Source organism: Ciconia boyciana, chromosome 4 (assembly GCF_034638445.1).
Source record: "Ciconia boyciana chromosome 4, ASM3463844v1, whole genome shotgun sequence".
NCBI classification, from domain to species: Eukaryota; Metazoa; Chordata; class Aves; order Ciconiiformes; family Ciconiidae; genus Ciconia; species Ciconia boyciana.
This window is the reverse complement of record NC_132937.1, coordinates 46,445,001-46,461,950: the sequence shown is the minus strand read 5'-3', so window position 1 is coordinate 46,461,950 and position 16,950 is coordinate 46,445,001. Positions and strand designations below refer to the sequence as shown.

Here is a 16,950-nt window from a genome sequence, read left to right as displayed (position 1 = left end):
CAGCAGTCCACAGGTACCTTTCTGACCGTACCCGGGGAACACAGTTGCTCAGCAGAGATACGCCTTTTTTCTCAAAGCAGAAATACACATTTAAAAAAAAGAAGAAAAAAAAAAAAGAAAAAATGCACGGTCCAACAACTCTGAGCCTCTTGCAGGCTCCTGGCCTCTTCCCCAGAGCTGAAGTGCACAGGGACTGACCTACCCCACCTCCTTATCACAGCTATGCCTTGCCCGGGCACTTATTACCTGCCAACTCCTACCACGCTTTTCACCTCCTCCCACTGCCCCAAGACAAAACAACCAGTCATTGCACCTTCCCTGCAGCAGCTCTCTGACAGCTAGGGCAGAGTCGGGGTGTCCCGCAACACCCCTCGCCAGACAAAGCAGCTGGACCATGAGTTCAGCCGGCATTATCGGCGAGGAGCGGGCATAATGGCAGCAGTGTCTGCAGGCACGGGGCACGTGTCCTGGGGGCAGGAGATCGCTTTATCCACGAAGACGTCAATGGCTGCACTCTCCTGCTTCTCAAGGTTTACTTGACTACCACAACAATATTAATTTTCACCCTGAAGGAATGAGTATCACTTTTTTCTTCCCTCTAGGAATAGTGCTGGAGTCGTCATCTGAGTGAAGTGGAATAAGCATTTCCAGATCCACCTATAAAGGGCTAAACCAGTCCTCAGTGGGACAGCACATCTTACCAAGAACAACATTTGCCAGAAAGAGGCACTCTAGGATAAAAGTTAAGCAGCAAGGACAGCACATTTCAAGAAAATCTGGGAGATCCTAGAATGAAGGCTGTTCGTTATCGTTTTGCTTGAGCCCCGTGGTGGACACACCCAACACACAAGCTTTTCATGGGATTCTGCATCCACATGATGCTTCTGTTCGCAACGTCAAAACCCATCCCATGAAATGACACAGAAAACTTGAACTTGAGCCGGTCTAGTCTGTCAAAGGCACAAGCAATTCAGAACAATCATATGGGTATTAATTAAATCGTAGATGAGAGGGTCACCAAAGGGCAAAATAAACTGCCATCTCTCACCTCAGGACATGTTTTCTGGTCTTTTAATCATTCCTGCATCTCCTGCCTGAGCCGTTCCAAGTTCAAGCCCAGGTGTGCTGGTTCAGACCATGGCTATATCCCCACCACCAGCTATAAAGAGAAACCTAGGGAACAGTATGAACAGGGCAAACAAATGTGATACCTCCCTCACCCCCTCTCCCAGCCGCCCATCATTTTTGGCTCAGTGACATTCCTGAGCCTGGTGTGGTACGCTTACTTAATAACCACCAAAGATCTGCCTTCCAATATCTGTTGAGAGCCCACTTCCCTGTACATACAATGTCACCAGGGAAGGAGTCCCACTAGTCCCACAGGCACCTCACCAGTTTCAGGCACAGAAGACACTAAGCCTCCTTCCCATCACAGGTCTGTCTGAAAGGGCCGTACCAGTCCTTGGTCATCCTCTTCCACCAGGAACCACTAACATTCAGCAGCTCCTCTGCAGTGACAATGTTTCGCAGGGACAGACTCCTCCGTTTTTCTCTTCTGGTATGGGTTAAGGTGGCTCTGGCTTACAACCATGACCAGCCATCTAGCCAAGCCCTCCCAGAGTGCACTTCTGTCTTCTCCACTGCTTGCCAGTCCATGCACCTTACCATCACCTACCAAGATGACCTGTGGCGATTCCAGGCTTGCTTCCAAGATACCAATGGGAAGACCAAACAGCTTACAGCCAAGCACAGGTCCCTGTGAGACTTCTCCAGAAACACCACCACATTAGATTGCCACTCAGACCTACATTTTCAGACTGATAGGATCATCCTTCTTAAAACCACCTAACACATACAATATTGATTTTCTGTCAATTCCGTTTCCTAATCAAGATGTCAGGGGATACAAAGATCAAATGCTTTGCAGAATTTGATTGCATCAATATGTCACTTTGTCAAGCAATTTTGTAACGATAAAAGATTACTAACTTGACAGAATCTTTTACCCATAAACTTCTGTTAATTCATGTTGTGTGAGCATCCTTTAACAGCTGCATTTCTCCCCTTTCCTGCTGTGGACATTTCAGTCTGCTGTGGACTGTTCCGCTGTTTTCACAAAAACTGATGTCAGGCCGACGGATTTGTAGCCACCCATCCTACCACACTCGCTTTTCTTAAACACTGGGATGACATCAGCTTTCTTCCAGGCCTTAGGAATTTCCCCAGTGTTAAAAGACTTACTGGAAATCAGCGTTAATGGACCAGAGAGATCCTCAGCCAAGTTTTCAGTTGTTTTTTTTTGTTTAAATACTGCAGGCAAGTAATCCAATACTGCTGATTTCAGTTACTGCTGGAAATGAAAGCAGAATGTCACCATCTCCATATACAGCAATATCATCTGCCTTTCTTCAAAGCAAAGATCAGAAAAAATTATTGAGCTTTCTTCCTCTCTTCCATATGTAGAATTATTACTGCATAATGGCTCAAATGACTGCTAGCTCTCTGTGTGCGCGTTCCGAAGTACAACTAAAAAAGCTCTCAAATTTAAGATTTCTAGTTAATTTTAAACTTAACACAAACCAATGTTTTTTCCAAAGGAAAATGTGATTTGGGAGAAAAAAACAAGGAGGGAGAAATCCCAGCCAGAAGACTGCATCTTGGCATAATAAGTTTCCCAGTGATACACACAGCCCCAGTCCAGCTCCAGCTAAGAGGAGCTGAAACACCACCACTGATTTCAGTAGAACTGGAGAGGGCACATTTTGTTCACATTTAGCATACACTTAATAAAAATGATCTGCTGCAAACATTTAGCATGCAACTTAAAAATCCTCCTAATACGGCTGAAGAAATAAAACCTACAGAAAATAATTTTTATTTCCACCCTTAATGCAAGCTTCAGGCCCTCAGTAAGATGTCTGCAGCAGCAAGTTCCACTTTCAACATCTTCTGCCACTGACTAGAGCAGAGTAGTTGATCTTTTTGTGTGAGCTGGGGGGCAACGCTTGTTCTTTCCTTACTTGCACTTGTGGTCTTTATAATACAGCTATAGTGATCATATTTAAATCTTTATCAGCAAAAAAGAATGGCTTTAGTAAAGAAAAAGCATTCAAAATCTTAGAATGTGGCTTTGAATCTGTGAAGATGCTAGGCACTATTTTAATGCTCCAGCATATGTTTGTTCATGCTGAACTGCGACAGCAGGATTATTTACATATCTAAAATTATTAGCATGCATGACAGCTAACAGGATCAGGACCAATAAAATTAGTGCTTCAGAAAATTAGGAGCAGGAGAAAAAAGTGCCATTTTCAATCTTCAGTATAACAGCTGGGTGTATGACTACTATGTGTGCATATATATGTATACATATTATTATTCACCTGGAGATACCTGATTTGAGAAAGAAATTTACAAACACTTATTTCGTTGCATTCAGACATCCAACATGCTACCGAAGTGTGTAATGGGAGCAAAACTTAAAATCAACACAACTTTAAAAAAGTAGAGGAAGAAATTAAAAGAGAAAGGAAATTAGGAAAGAAAACCAGATTTCTAGACAGTGATGGAAAAGAGCCCAGACACCTGCAGGCGCAAAGAAGCAAACTGAGAGGAGGAGAAAGAAACTCAGTGTGGATTAAACGTAAAGGATTTAAGTCATTAACAAGAGATCAAAGAGAACATTAGAAGGGAGGGAAGGCTTTACAAGTGTCTGAGATAGGAGACCTTGGAGGAAATATGACTGGGATAAAATCATTACGGTTCATACTAAAAATAATAAAGGGAGTAGGACGATGGTTGGAATTAGCTAGAGTCCATGCTTGGTTGTAAGCTATATGATGACAGAAACCCAAAAGCTTTCTAAAAAAGACCAACTAGAAATAACAGGAGGGCTTTTTCACTCTGTCTACCTAATACGTGACGGAAAAACTAATACTGGGAGTGGTAAAGAACCAATTGTAGACACCCACTGGGCCTGCGCAAGGGAGCAAAAATCACATGCACACGCCTCACTTCTCTACATGATCGCCAGTGTTGCATGGATGCAACAACATTTGCACTCACAAAATCTGCTTCCATGCAAATTGATCACTAATGAATTTTGTTCATGCACAACTGATAGACAGAAATGCACAGCGACTGGAACTACAGTAGCTTACATGAGCTGATGTTCAGTTGTGCCCATGACTATAGGCATCCAAGTCAAATGGTGGCCTATGCTGTAAGCCACAGACATAGTATTGAATAGAGACTAGAGACAGGAATTGAAAAAAAAATCATAAAATAATTAGGCATCCAATCTCATTGTAAAGGAAGAGAAGCTCAGCGCTTAACTGACTCTCCACAAGCTCTTCAAGAAAACATAGGACAGAAGTGCATGAACTATGTTTGTATTTAAGTAACTCAGCTATTCACAACTCTAAGACTAGCAGGTACTCGAACTCAGGAGAAAGTTTAGCAAAGTTCAGAAAAAAAATAAAAAGAGGAATTAGAAGAAGCATATGAAAAAGCGTTCCTATAAAACAAACCTTCAAAACTGCATTTTAGTTCCCACATCATGAAGTGACAAATCTACTGAAAATGGAAAACGGGCCAACAGGCTGAATTAGGAAGTTAGTTGATAAATAAAGCAAATGAAAGCAGTCTTCAAGGTATAAGAAAGCACGTGAAAAAAAGAAAAAGCAAGAAATCACGACAGTGCTCAGTTAAGGAAGCGTGCAGTACTCCTTCACTCCCCACTTTTATCTCTTCTAAAAACAAAAAGAAAGCCCCACACATTCAGATAAGTCATAATAACTGTTTCAAGGACACAGAAAGGAACAAGAGGTTAGCTGCAGATAGTGTAATAATGTGCCCATGGACAGAAAATTCTTAGTACATCTTCTGCTCCTGCTCCATTCCTTATCTCAGTGTTCATAATGACAAATGGAAAGCACAAGCCGGCACAGATAACTCTCTAAACGTGAATGCGCATATGCAAATGCCAGCATGACGGAGGAAGAGCTTCCAAGGCACAAAGAACAATAGGGGCTGCCCACCAGCCCCACTGGCCTGCAGTGGGAAGAGAAACCCCAAGTACTCGGGTACTAGGACAGCACACACGGTAAAGTCCTTTCAGCACACAGCAAATGCCGCTCGGCAGGGACCTTGCTCTAACCGGTAGCTCTACATCTGGAAACCTCACCTGGCATGAGAAAACTTGGACAGAAAGATGCTGCAAACACAGAAAGCCCTAGGGTGAAAGATTTTGGAAAATGGGAAAAAAAAAAAATCTACTTCCAATTCTTTAGGGGAAAAAAGCTCTTCTGAAACGTGAAAGAAGGACGGAAATACCTGCTGAGCTGCCTGTGGGTTTTCACCTCCACCCCTCTGGTGAAAAGGCGGTCACGGAAGCCCCGGGGCTGAGCAGCCCTTCTCTCCTGAAGTAAGCAGGTCCGGGTAGGTCACAGCTGGTCCCCCAGCACCCCTGCCTCCCCGACACGCTGCAGAAAGCTCTCCCCAGCCCCTGCCTCTGTTGAAGGCAGCCCTGGACGAAGCCCGCAGTACCACTTACACAGAAAAAGAAAAGCAATCTTATCTGAGGTTTTCCATATCTTTTTACTATTTATTTTTACTCTTCCACTGAAGCTTCAGACAGGATTGAAAGCCTGGAATGAAAAATAAAACTTCTTCATTTAGAGACTTAACTCTGAAAATTGCTGCTAGTTCTACCCATTTCACCAACACGACAGAAATACCACACTTTTGACAGAGTCTGTGCCTCACTGAATAAACATGTACGGCACTTCAGACATTATCTCAGATAAAACACAGGCACCTACACAGACACAGACACAGACACACCCCCCCCCGCTGCAAAGACGACGAACGAATATTGCTTGAAAGGAGGAGCAGGGAAAGTGCAAGCTTTGCAAGCTGCAGGCTCCAGAACTGGCGAATTAACTGGAAACATCTAATCAGGGATGCAGAACCCTGTAACATTATGATTTATTTAACACAGTCAAACAATGGCCAGAGGCAATGAATCATACAGAAGATGACAAAGCTGCAGGAGATTTCCGTCATCTAGTTTAACCTGCACATTGATCAGAGTTTACCCCCATATTAATCACTTGAGATTGTAATCTAACACACTCTTAAACACCTCTCCTGATTATGCTTCACTTACCCCCTTGTCCTTATACAGGTCACTCCGTTGCTAATTGCACTTCTAGTTAGGAGAAGAAGTGTCTACTGTCTAATTTAATTTTGTCTTTTTTAGTTTCAAGCCGTTGCTCCTTGTTATGCTGTCTCAAGCACTGTAAATAATCTCTCCCCCTCCTCCATATTATTACCTCTCAAATATTTATAGACTGTTATATCCACCCTTAGTCTCCTTTTCTACAAGCCATCCATCATTTTTGTCACCCTTCCCTCTATCCTTTCAGATTTATCTATGTCCTTTTATAATGAGATGCTCAAAACTCCTTTGCAGCGTTCCCAAGTACGGTGAAACCAAAGCAGCAGAAAGAGGCAGAAACGCCCCCCTTGCTTCACAAGCAATGCCTTTTTAAACAACTCCAAGCAAAATGCACATGATTTTGGCAGGAACTGAAAATTACAAGCCATGGCCACCACACTGCAGAGTGCTTCATTCACCACATAGTTGTACCAGTCAGAAATTTAAAAAGCCTATTAGGGGAAAGTTTTATCCTAAACTAAGGAAAGACTGTTCAAAGCAAAACACTCCCTGAATATTTACTTAGTCCAGCTTGAAAGAGATTTAGCAACTGAGAAAACCACCGTACAGGCAGAAGACCATCCCCAGCAACTGCTTCCCAAGACAAAGTCTAACTCGTGCTGTGGAAATAATGCCAATGCAGGAGAGGTAAGACAGTTCACAAACTCTTACAAGACATGCAAACGTGATTCTTTTCCGCTCATCTTGACTGCAACCAACTGGAGAAAAACAGATGATTATGGATGGAATGGTATTAGTTATTCACAGGTGAAGGATGCAAAACTTCTTTCTTTGCCAGCTGTTACAATCCAGTAAAGACACATCATGTTCACCTACACTCTTTTCTTTTGAACATAGGTTTGTTGGCTGTGGAACAAGCTGGGGAAAAGCACCAGGAAGCAATGGATGGGGCTGCTTGGCTCTCAGTATCGAAGGAGAGTTGGCAGGACCAGGAGGCAACTAAAACTAGTGAAGAAGTAGTAGTGGATGCAGTAGAAGAAAATAATTGTTAGAAAGTAACGAGGAAACAAAGACAAAAGGAAAGAGCAGGACGATGGACCAGTAACCACTGCAAACCCACTTCTGAGGAGATGCAGCCATCATGTTAGCCTTGGCACAGGCAGGCGAAGCAGCTAATGCCTCCTTACCCTTACCCTGCTGAGGCTGCTGCCACCTGAACTAGCAATCCTCTCCACCACCTGTCAACCGCCATGATGCTGATTTTCTGTTGAAACCTACCATAGATTTAGTCTTCAAGTGTTTTTAGGTCAAAAGAGTCAGGATTTGTCTCCCAGGCTTGCAAATGCTGATCAGTATTGAGGCTGGATGAATTTCAAATTTCAATATGTTGACTTAATATCAATACAAAAAGTAGGCATTTCATTGATTCACAGAATAGTTTTGTTTGGAAAGGACCTCTGGAGGCCAGCTGGCCCAAGCTCTGCTAAAAGCAGGGCCTGCTTCACAGTCGGACCATGTTGCCCAGGCACCATCCAGCTGAGTTTTGAGTCTCCCCAAGGATGGAGGCTCCACAACCTCACTGGGTTCCAGTGCTTAAGCACTCTCACAGTGAAATGTCCATGGCAGCTTCCTCATGTTGCCCATCAGTTGACTAGAATGAGACCTTTTTGACAAAACCGAAATTCTGACAGCATGACACTATACTGTAAAGACTGAAAAGGACTTTCTTTCAGAAAGAAAATTTCTCACTTTTTTAAAACCAGGCCACAATACCTTCCAATTATAGTAACCTTTTTTTTACCTTATCACCTATGCAGCACAACATCTGCAAGGTCATGGCATCAATTTTTGAAATCACCATACAGTGTTGTAGAAAAGGTCAATGCAAAAGATAACATCAAAGAAGCAAAGGAAGAGTAAAGAAGGCAAGGTAGGGTTTTCAGAGGCATCTAGGGCACTCCAAGTTCAAAGTTACCTCAGTACCATCATTCATTAGACATAGTATTACTGCTGACCCCACTGCAGTCCATATTTATGAACAGATAAAAACCCATCTGTTCCTCAAAGTGAAGGCAGCACCTACTTAGAGAAATGTAAAAAAACCAGTATTTTGTTTCCGTCACGCATAATAGATGTAGCAAAGGGAAACAACAAGCGCAAGCTTATTACTCACAATTGCTGACAATGACATGTTTAACTTGTCAACCAGTGGTACTACGAAGGCCCCTGAACAATGCCGCTGCTAATGGTCATTGCAAAGCCAACGGGAAACCGACCACCGCAGAGCACAGGAGCAGGAGCTGGCATTTAGCATCATACAGTAATCTCGTCTATACTGGGTGCTTCTAAATTGGGCCAACATGAGCAAAGAGCAGAAAGAAGAGGTGCTTTCAAGCATCTCCCAGTCATCAGCTGATGAATGTTGCAGCCACTCCACCCATCCGCCAAATGCCAAACATGGCCCTTAGTCTGCGATGAGGACCAAATAAAATGGAGGAAAGGTGAAATGCACTGTCTCCTTCCTCTGGTGTGAGCAGCTCTCACTCGAAGGTGTTTCATGACCACGCTTCCCCCCCCCGCCCAACCCCCTGGTGATTTCTAAATATCAAAACAGCAGAGGTACCAAGCTGACATGGAACAGGGAAGAACACAGGTTTTAAAAACTGAGTATGTCTGAAAGGCACGTTTAAAATGCCTCACCATAGTTTTTTCCTGAGTCTTGCATGCTAGTTAACCTAACAAGATGTACGCACCTTACAGAAGGAAGGACTACTACTTTAGATGTCCTGGGATCATGACTTCTTGCTGCTCTGTACAATTGAATGGCCTTTGCTCTCAGCAACCTGCAACTTTTTAAGGGAAAAGGCACAGAAACTACAAAATCTGCTTGCAAGAGGTTCTGCTAATGCCCTGTGACCATGGTCTGCTCCCTTCCAACTACCCTGCAAATTCCCAGTTTGCTTTTGAGTGGGGAAGATATGCTCCATCCAAAGTAAACACGGTTTCCAAGCTTAAGATGGTAAATGCACAAACCCATAGGCTATGACCATGATAATTCATTTTTTCCCCTTTTCAAAAATAGCATGTCACGAAGGGATCTGAAAAATTGTCTCTGGCCTCTCCAGGTGTCACAGTATTTCTGATCTGCCGATAAAACAGATACAGCAAGGAAAGACTCTCTCTCTGGCACTATGTCTGATTTGTGTGACTCCTTCACACACCACTCCTCTCCTGGCAAACAACGCTCTGCGCGATGGGAGTCCAAAAGAAAAACTGCTCTTGTGAAGCCAAAAACTTACAGGAGGAACAGAATTACCACTGTCAAAACCATCTCTTGCCCAGTCCAACGTGTGTTGTACAGGACATGCTGCACTCCCAGGAGCCACCGGTTCCCCTGGGGCTTGCAGGGAGCTGCTGACTTCCCCTGCCACAAAGGTTTCAGTCTCTCTGCCTGCCTTAATGATTACTGTCAATTCCTGCAAAATCAGCATCTCAGCCTACCAAACTGAGACACTGTGACACTTGCTCCGACAGGGTCTCTCATTTTGCTTGCAGTTGAGGGTAGCAGTAAAATGACAAAACAGCAATGCAAGAATCCCTCCAGTACCTGGTTCTGAAACAAGCTGACACCTAAAACAAGAACTTCATGTCACGTCACACCTGGCAGTTCCTTATCTAACAAAAGAACTTTATATGCTAAAGAAAGAAAGCATCAGAATATTTAAGCAGTATTCCTCACTGAAAAATCAGACTTTCCAGGGTGAAGCCTGTACTCTGACATCTGATGAAGCCACCCTACAGGTCTGGCTGAACGCAGAGCACCTTCTGCAGCTTCAGAGCCAGCACACAGTCACTGGTGGTGTTAAATCCATACCCATGAGTACTTACACTGCTTTCAACAGAGGAACCTACCAAAATTATGTGGGACAGAACTTTACGCAGTGCAGTCACTTTCGAGCTAAGCATGAATTTCTGTTGCTACTTAGGTGCCTAAAAACAAAATTATGAACCCAATTTCCTATTCATTCCCAGATTCTTCCATTTCTGGTAAACGAAGCTGGCCCTGTCTTGATTCTTGGCTGGAATCACACCTTCTCTCTGGAGATGAAGCTGTGTATTTTAAATCTTGTCACCCACACACAGTTATTTAGTAAAATGCTTGAGAAACAATGTATTTTAATTGCTCACAAAGAAAAATCCACTGTAAGAAAGATGACTGCAAACCACTTACAATTGCTTTGACCAAGTATTTTCAAACAATTCAAATTACTTTAAAATTAGTCTTTATACAAGCATGTGAATTCCCTTAGCTTGTTTAATGAATGTTTTTCATTAAAAGACCATAATTTAATTCAGTTAATAAGAAATTATTAAAGTGGGATTAATAAATTAAATACCTCCACTGACATTTAAAAAACATTAAGATAAAAGCTTATGCAAATTTTGTTGACAGTAAGACAATTTCATTTTTTGGCCTTTCTGTATAAGCAAGGGTTTTCTTGTTCTCCTGAGTTACACACGATCTCTATACATTACTTAATATACTACTTTAATCTTTAGCCAGCTTTTTCCATGTCTATAGACAAAGCATGCAGTAATCCAAATATGAAAGGAGTAATTGCATCGATTCAAAGGTGACACTAACATGACTGCAATAATGAAAACAAAAAAGCTAATAAAAAGCTATTTATTGTTTTATCAACCAGTTCTTCTAAAAGCTTCCCAAAGAAATTCCTCCACGTGGGTCTGAAACTGCCTGTCTGCAATGGATGCAACAAATCCATCTGACAAGGCTTTAAATGGCCTGCAAAACAGAGTGATGTTGTTTGACAGACACACATATGCACTGTCCTTTTATTAGTTAGTGCAAGGCATTGTCCACTTTAGAAGCACCTTTTTAACACAGAAGTATTACTGTATTATTGACATCAACATGTCAATAATACCACCTGCATTATTGACATCAACACAGACGATTAAAAATGAATGAAATTTCCTTTTCCGATACTCTACATTTGTTTGCCTTTTTCTTTTTTCTGTCTATACAGCAGATGTCAATTACATCAGTTTCATTTTTACACATATTCAATTGCTGTATCTGTCAGGCATAAGCTCTGCATAGGAAAAAGCATTTCGCCTAGAGTCTTCGCTTCAGCGCCTTTACTTGTGCTTAGCCATGGTTTTACTGAATCTGCAGACAAATATTGTTTGTTTTTTGGTTTTGAGGTTTTTTGTTTGTTTGTTTGTTTTACAAGGGTTAAATGCAATACAGTAAGGTGTAGTAGAGTGGTAGGACTGCGCCAGTCTTTCGTAGTTCATCACACCTGGCCACACAGAACAGATGTACCACCACATCAAGTCATGTAAGGTGGGCGGCTCTCTGCTGCGGGGGTCAATAACATTACCTACATACTTGGCTCCAATACAATGCTGAAAACTCTCCAATTTTGAAGAAGATACACAGACAGCCAACACACAGTTGCCAGGACTGTGGCAGGAGCACATATTTTGGGAGAAAGGAGAAAAGCTCCTCATAAATCTCTACTTGCACGTATATACCCTACTGAATTCAATTACAGCGCCAGTCTATACCAAGCTAATTTGGATTTTCAAGTAAAAATAATAAACTAAAATATGAAAGACTGATCCTGGGTTCTTCCCTTTTGCTAACTGTCCCAACAGTGCAACACCAATCTTGGAGAGGGGACTCTCCACAGCCCCGCCGCTGCAGGCAGGGGAAGAGGTGCAACAGCAGGCAGGTGTAAGAAACGTCAGCCCTTGCCCCAAGCAGTGAGCATCGCTCTCCCAGCACTTTACCTGACGGTGTGCCAGCTGCTGTCATGGCTGTACTCGTCGAGTGCGTAGGGCTGCTGTTTTCCAACAAGAGACAAGAGCTGCCACCACTGTTCTTCTTAACGAACGTCTCGGGGGCACTGGGCAGGGGCACCGGATGGCTGATTCCCAGCTCCTCTTCCTGAGCTTGCTGCCTTCTCAGTGCAACCTGGGAACAAGAAGACAGACATAGGGCATGGTCTCTGGCTTGAGCACAATTTATAATGGCAACAGTGAAAGACTCAAGGCTGTTTTTTCCTCTTAGTACTCTCCACGGTGTTGACGTCACAATCTGGCCAGTGGGTAGAGTAGGATATAAAGGAAAGCTACTTGAAACCAGCCCCTTTTTCTGTCCAAACATAGAATCACAGAATCTCAGAATTGTATAGGTTGGAAAAGACCTTTAAGATCATCGAGTCCAACCATAAACCTAACACTACCAAGACCACCACTAGACCACATCCCTAAGCATCTCATCCAAACGTCTTTTAAACACCTCCAGGGATGGCAACTCAACCACTTCCCTGGGCAGCCTGTTCCAATGCTTCACCACCCTTTCAGTGAAGTAAAATTTCCTAATATCCAGTCTAAACCTCCCCTGGCGCAACTTGAGGCCATTTCCTCTCGTCCTATCACTTGTTACCTGGGAGAAGAAACCGACCCCCACCTCTCTACAACCTCCTTTCAGGTAGTTGTAGAGAGCGATAAGGTCTCCCCTCAGCCTCCTTTTCTCCAGACTAAACAACCCCAGTTCCCTCAGCTGCTCCTCATCAGACTTGTGCTCCAGACCTTTCACCAGCTTCGTTGCCCTTCTCTGGACACGCTCCAGCACCTCAATGTCCTTCTTGTAGTGAGGGGCCCAAAACTGAACACAGTATTCGAGCTGCGGCCTCACCAGTGCCAAGTACAGCGGCATGATCACTTCCCTAGTCCTGCTGGCCACACTATTTTTGATACAAGCCAGGATGCCATCGGCCTTCTTGGCTACCTGGGCACACTGCTGGCTCATATACAGCCGGCTCTTGACCAACATCCCCAGGTCCTTTTCCACCAGGCAGCTTTCCAGCCACTCTTCCCCAAGCCTGCAGCGTTGCATGGGGTTGCTGTGGCCCAAGTGCAGGACCCAGCACTTAGCCCTGTTGAACCCCATACAATTGACCTCAGCCCATCGATCCAGCCTGTCCAGGTCTGGATCATATATGAACAAATGTATGAAATGCTGGTGCTATATACATCTCCCTCCAACAAGGCCACATGAAGACATTAAAAGCTGCCTGTATTCACCCGACATAGTTGCTCTTGGGCAAAGCATACTGTGAAAAGCATAGAGTCACCACCCTCCTCTCTGCTGATACACAGCTGCTGGGGATAAGAAATTCATCTGCTTGCAAGGCTCTGCTGTGTCTCTTCATCAATATAAAGCATCTCTTTATGAGGGCTTATACCTGCAATCTGCTGCTCTTTCCAAGCTTGCTGGGCTCCCTTGCTGGCTCTTTGCTGGAAATCTATCCCTTCAAGGGAATTTCATTGCACAGTACACTGTACACAGCTACTGTGGCAGAAGCACGGCAAATGTAGGGAACCACCCTGCGAGTATCTCAGCCAGTGTCATACACAGCAGACAGCTGGCCAGGCCTGGAGCAGCAGGAGTTCCCCATTTCTTTCCCAACATTGATGTTATTCCACAGCTTAGCTGGCACTGGCAAAGCCCAAAGGCACTATGCAGTCTGGACATGGGTACAAACAAACCGCATTCCATGCTTGCTGAAGATACAGAGGACCCTTTCTGCTTCATCTGAACTGGCAGATCAGTTTTGCACAGCCACGCTCCCATGCCAAGTATGACATGTTGTCCAGGCAGTAAACATGATGCTGGGGGCTTTACCTGCCCTGCAACTTGCCAGGTGACTGATTTGCATCTGTATTTGAACCCTGGAAATCTGTCCCAGATTACAGACTAAGATCATGGGCTTTTCTTGCTGGAAATTCTCCTGGGTAACTTGGACAGTATTTCCCTCCATTTCCATGTTCAACAGCAACATTTTTCTAATACAGATGCATAGTACCATTAGAGAAAATAATCATAGCTCTTGCAATAGACATCCCAAACAGAGGGTGTAGACTTGCAAACACCACGGGTAGCTTTGACTTCACAAGCCAATAACCTTGACCTGCAAAATTCCACCAGTGCCAAGGGGCTTATTGCAGAAATATATCAAAAGGGGGAAAGACAGACTTTCAATGTGTAACTCCTACACAGATAAGGTTCGGTTAGGGAGGCTTTCAAAGCCACTTTCAAATACTAGGCAGGGAAGAGAAAACCCCCAGGAGGGTCACCGCCAGGACTTGCTAGCAGAAGGCATGCACCGCCTGATAAAGCTGCTGGACAGCAGAACAGTGTGCAGAAGGGGACACTTGCGCAGGCAACACCCCCTTTCGTGCTCCCTCCCCCGAGGCAGGCAGCAAAGAGACCCACGTTTATTATTCCATGGTTCACACCAGGCAGAGAAAGCACATGCAACCTGGGCATAACAACAATTTCTGGACTGCCATGCCACCAACAAGGAGGAATTATTTAAATGAACTAAAGCTCCCAGTGCGTTCAGAGGACATTTAGTGTACCTGCACTGACTAGTCAAATAAAAAAGCAGGGAAGGATTTAATCCAAGGCTGCTAAGGTTTTTAAAGTCTGTCAGTGGGACACTCACTTCATGCGGGATCACAAAGCTCTAAGCGCACATTAGTTGCAAACTGGGTTGGTGGGTCTGATATCGCTGTCTTTACTTGCACCAGTAGTCCTAACGCCTTCCAATTAATTTGTCTGCAAGGGACTATTTGCAGGAACGAGAACGTGGAACCCCACTCAGAGCTCAAGCACACTACTAGCCATTACACTCCTAGACTCGTCTTAATTAAGTTTGCAAGATAAGGATCACAAGGACTAATACAGCGGTCATTTATACGGCCAAAGAGTTGTGACTACCTAACGAAAAAAGTTATTCCTGCACAGAAATGGATGCAGTTTCGTTTCTTGGAAATACTGTTAAGTCCTCGTTTAGATTTAAGACGACCCAGCTATACAGCGATTTACAGAGCCGCTCTATGCAAAATAAGAACAACGCCATTAAAAAAAAGTCTGTTTAGAAATGCACGCAACTAAAGACACCTAGCATCAGGAAAAGCAGCTATACCGAATCTGAAACCGCCAGCGGAAAATACTCTCGCTAACCAATTAGCTGCCTAGATTACTCATTATCTAGTGAAAAACAAGTTGAAAAACGGCAGTTTGACGTTAACTAGAAGTCTTCCTCTCTGAAGGTTTTAGAACAGACCCGCGCACTTCAGGACGGCCAGCGCGTTCCGGCTTTGCCCGTTGTCAGAGGCAGATGCGTTCAGGCGCGCCCAGAGGTGAGCGCCAAACGCCCACCGCTGCCGCCCGCCACCGCTGCCGCCCGCCACCGCTGCGAGCTCACCGGGACCTAAATCCTACACGCCTTCAGGGCTTCTCCTATTTTTAGGCAGGGGAAAAAAAAAAAAAAAACCAAAACGAAAACTTAACATAAGAGAAGGATAGCGAACGGCCTCATTACTGCAGGAAGCCGGCGGTCTGGCTCCAGCCCGGGGCGAGGCTCCCCCGCGGCCGCCCTGCCCCAGCGCACCGCGGCACGGCGCGGCGCCGGCCGCTTGGCTCCTGCGGGCACCGATCCCCTCCGGGCGCGGAGGAACGGCCCCACGGCCGGCAGCACGCCGGGCGGTCAGCCCACCCCGGGCAGACCCCGCCGAGGCGGCGGAGGCCGGCGGGGGCCGCCCCGCGGGGCTCACCTGCGCTGCCATCACCCGCTGCCGCTCGGCGATCAGGCTGCACTTCTTGCACTGGCAGTCCCGCCACATGCAGAACCGCTTGTGCCCCTTCAGCGGCGAGGAGTAGCCGTGGTTGCGGCAGCGGGCACACTTGGGCAGACGCGGCGGCTTCTTCCCCGCCGCGGCGGCGGCGGCGACCCCGTCCGCCGGGGCGGCCGCCATGAGGGCCGCCGCCTTCCCGAAGCCGCCCGCCTTGTCCCCCGGCCCCGCGGCGTCCGGGGGCTTGCTGAAGGCCGGGGAGTCACTGGGCATCGCGGCGGGCTGGGGGCAGCCGGGAGAGGGGTCGGCGCGGCTCTGCCCCGTCCCGTCCCGCCACCCCGCGCGTTTTGGCGGGCGGCGGCAGCCCGGCGTCGCCCCTCCCGCCGCGGCCCCCCCCGGCCGGTCCGTTCGGCCGCGAAGCCCTCTCTCCCCCGCGGGGCAGGCGCCGGGGGTGGGGGAGCGGCCACCCCTCCCTCCCCGCTCCTCCCTCCCGCCCAGCCCGGCCTGAGGCGGCCGCACGGCGGGGAGAGGTGGCTCCCGCCCCGGCCCGCCGGCGGGTGCGCGGCGGGGCGGTGGGTGCTCGGCCGGGGAAGCCCCGAAGCCCCAAAGCCCCGGCTTCGTGCTGGAGGTGCCCGCGGGGCAGGGCTCAGCCGCGCTGCCGCAGGCCCCGCACGACGACGCGCCCCACGCCCCGTTCAGGGGCGGCTCCGCCGCCGCCCCGCAGCCCTGCGGCCCCGCTGCCCGTAGTGCCGGGGCTGCGGGGCGGCGCAGGCCGCGGCAATGGCGGTGTCGCCAGCCGTGGCCTAAGGGAGCAAGCCGGGATGCGGAGAGGCCGCTACTAAGCCCTGTGTTCCCCTGGGTTGGGTAGGCCGGGTTTGGCTAGGCGACCAACATGGCCTGGCCCAGGGAGAGGTGCGACCCCCGAGTAGAACACCCGAGTTGCTGCAGGTCAGCTGCTGTCCTTCGTGAGGCTTCTGGCTCCTTGCTGGGCTACGTCCCCTGTTCGCAGGTTATCTTACGCTCATACCCCTAAACGGGTATAAACACACTTCGATCAATGTCTGCGTGGCCAGGTGATCCCAACAAATACAGACGGA

The 16,950-nt window shown here is 46.6% G+C and overlaps 1 protein-coding gene across 1 annotated transcript in view; it reads right to left on the bottom strand.

Moving 5' to 3' along the window:
* Window positions 1–16,126, bottom strand: part of DMRT1 (doublesex and mab-3 related transcription factor 1) — a 61,950-nt gene extending 45,824 nt beyond the window's left edge. Inside the window, exons 1-2 of the mRNA XM_072859423.1 lie at window positions 15,836–16,126; window positions 11,999–12,182 (exon numbers count right to left, since the gene is read on the bottom strand). Of these exons, the coding sequence (XP_072715524.1) occupies window positions 11,999–12,182; window positions 15,836–16,126 (475 nt within the window). The remainder of the gene's footprint in view (window positions 1–11,998; window positions 12,183–15,835) is intronic.
* Between the last annotated feature and the right edge of the window lie 824 nt (window positions 16,127–16,950).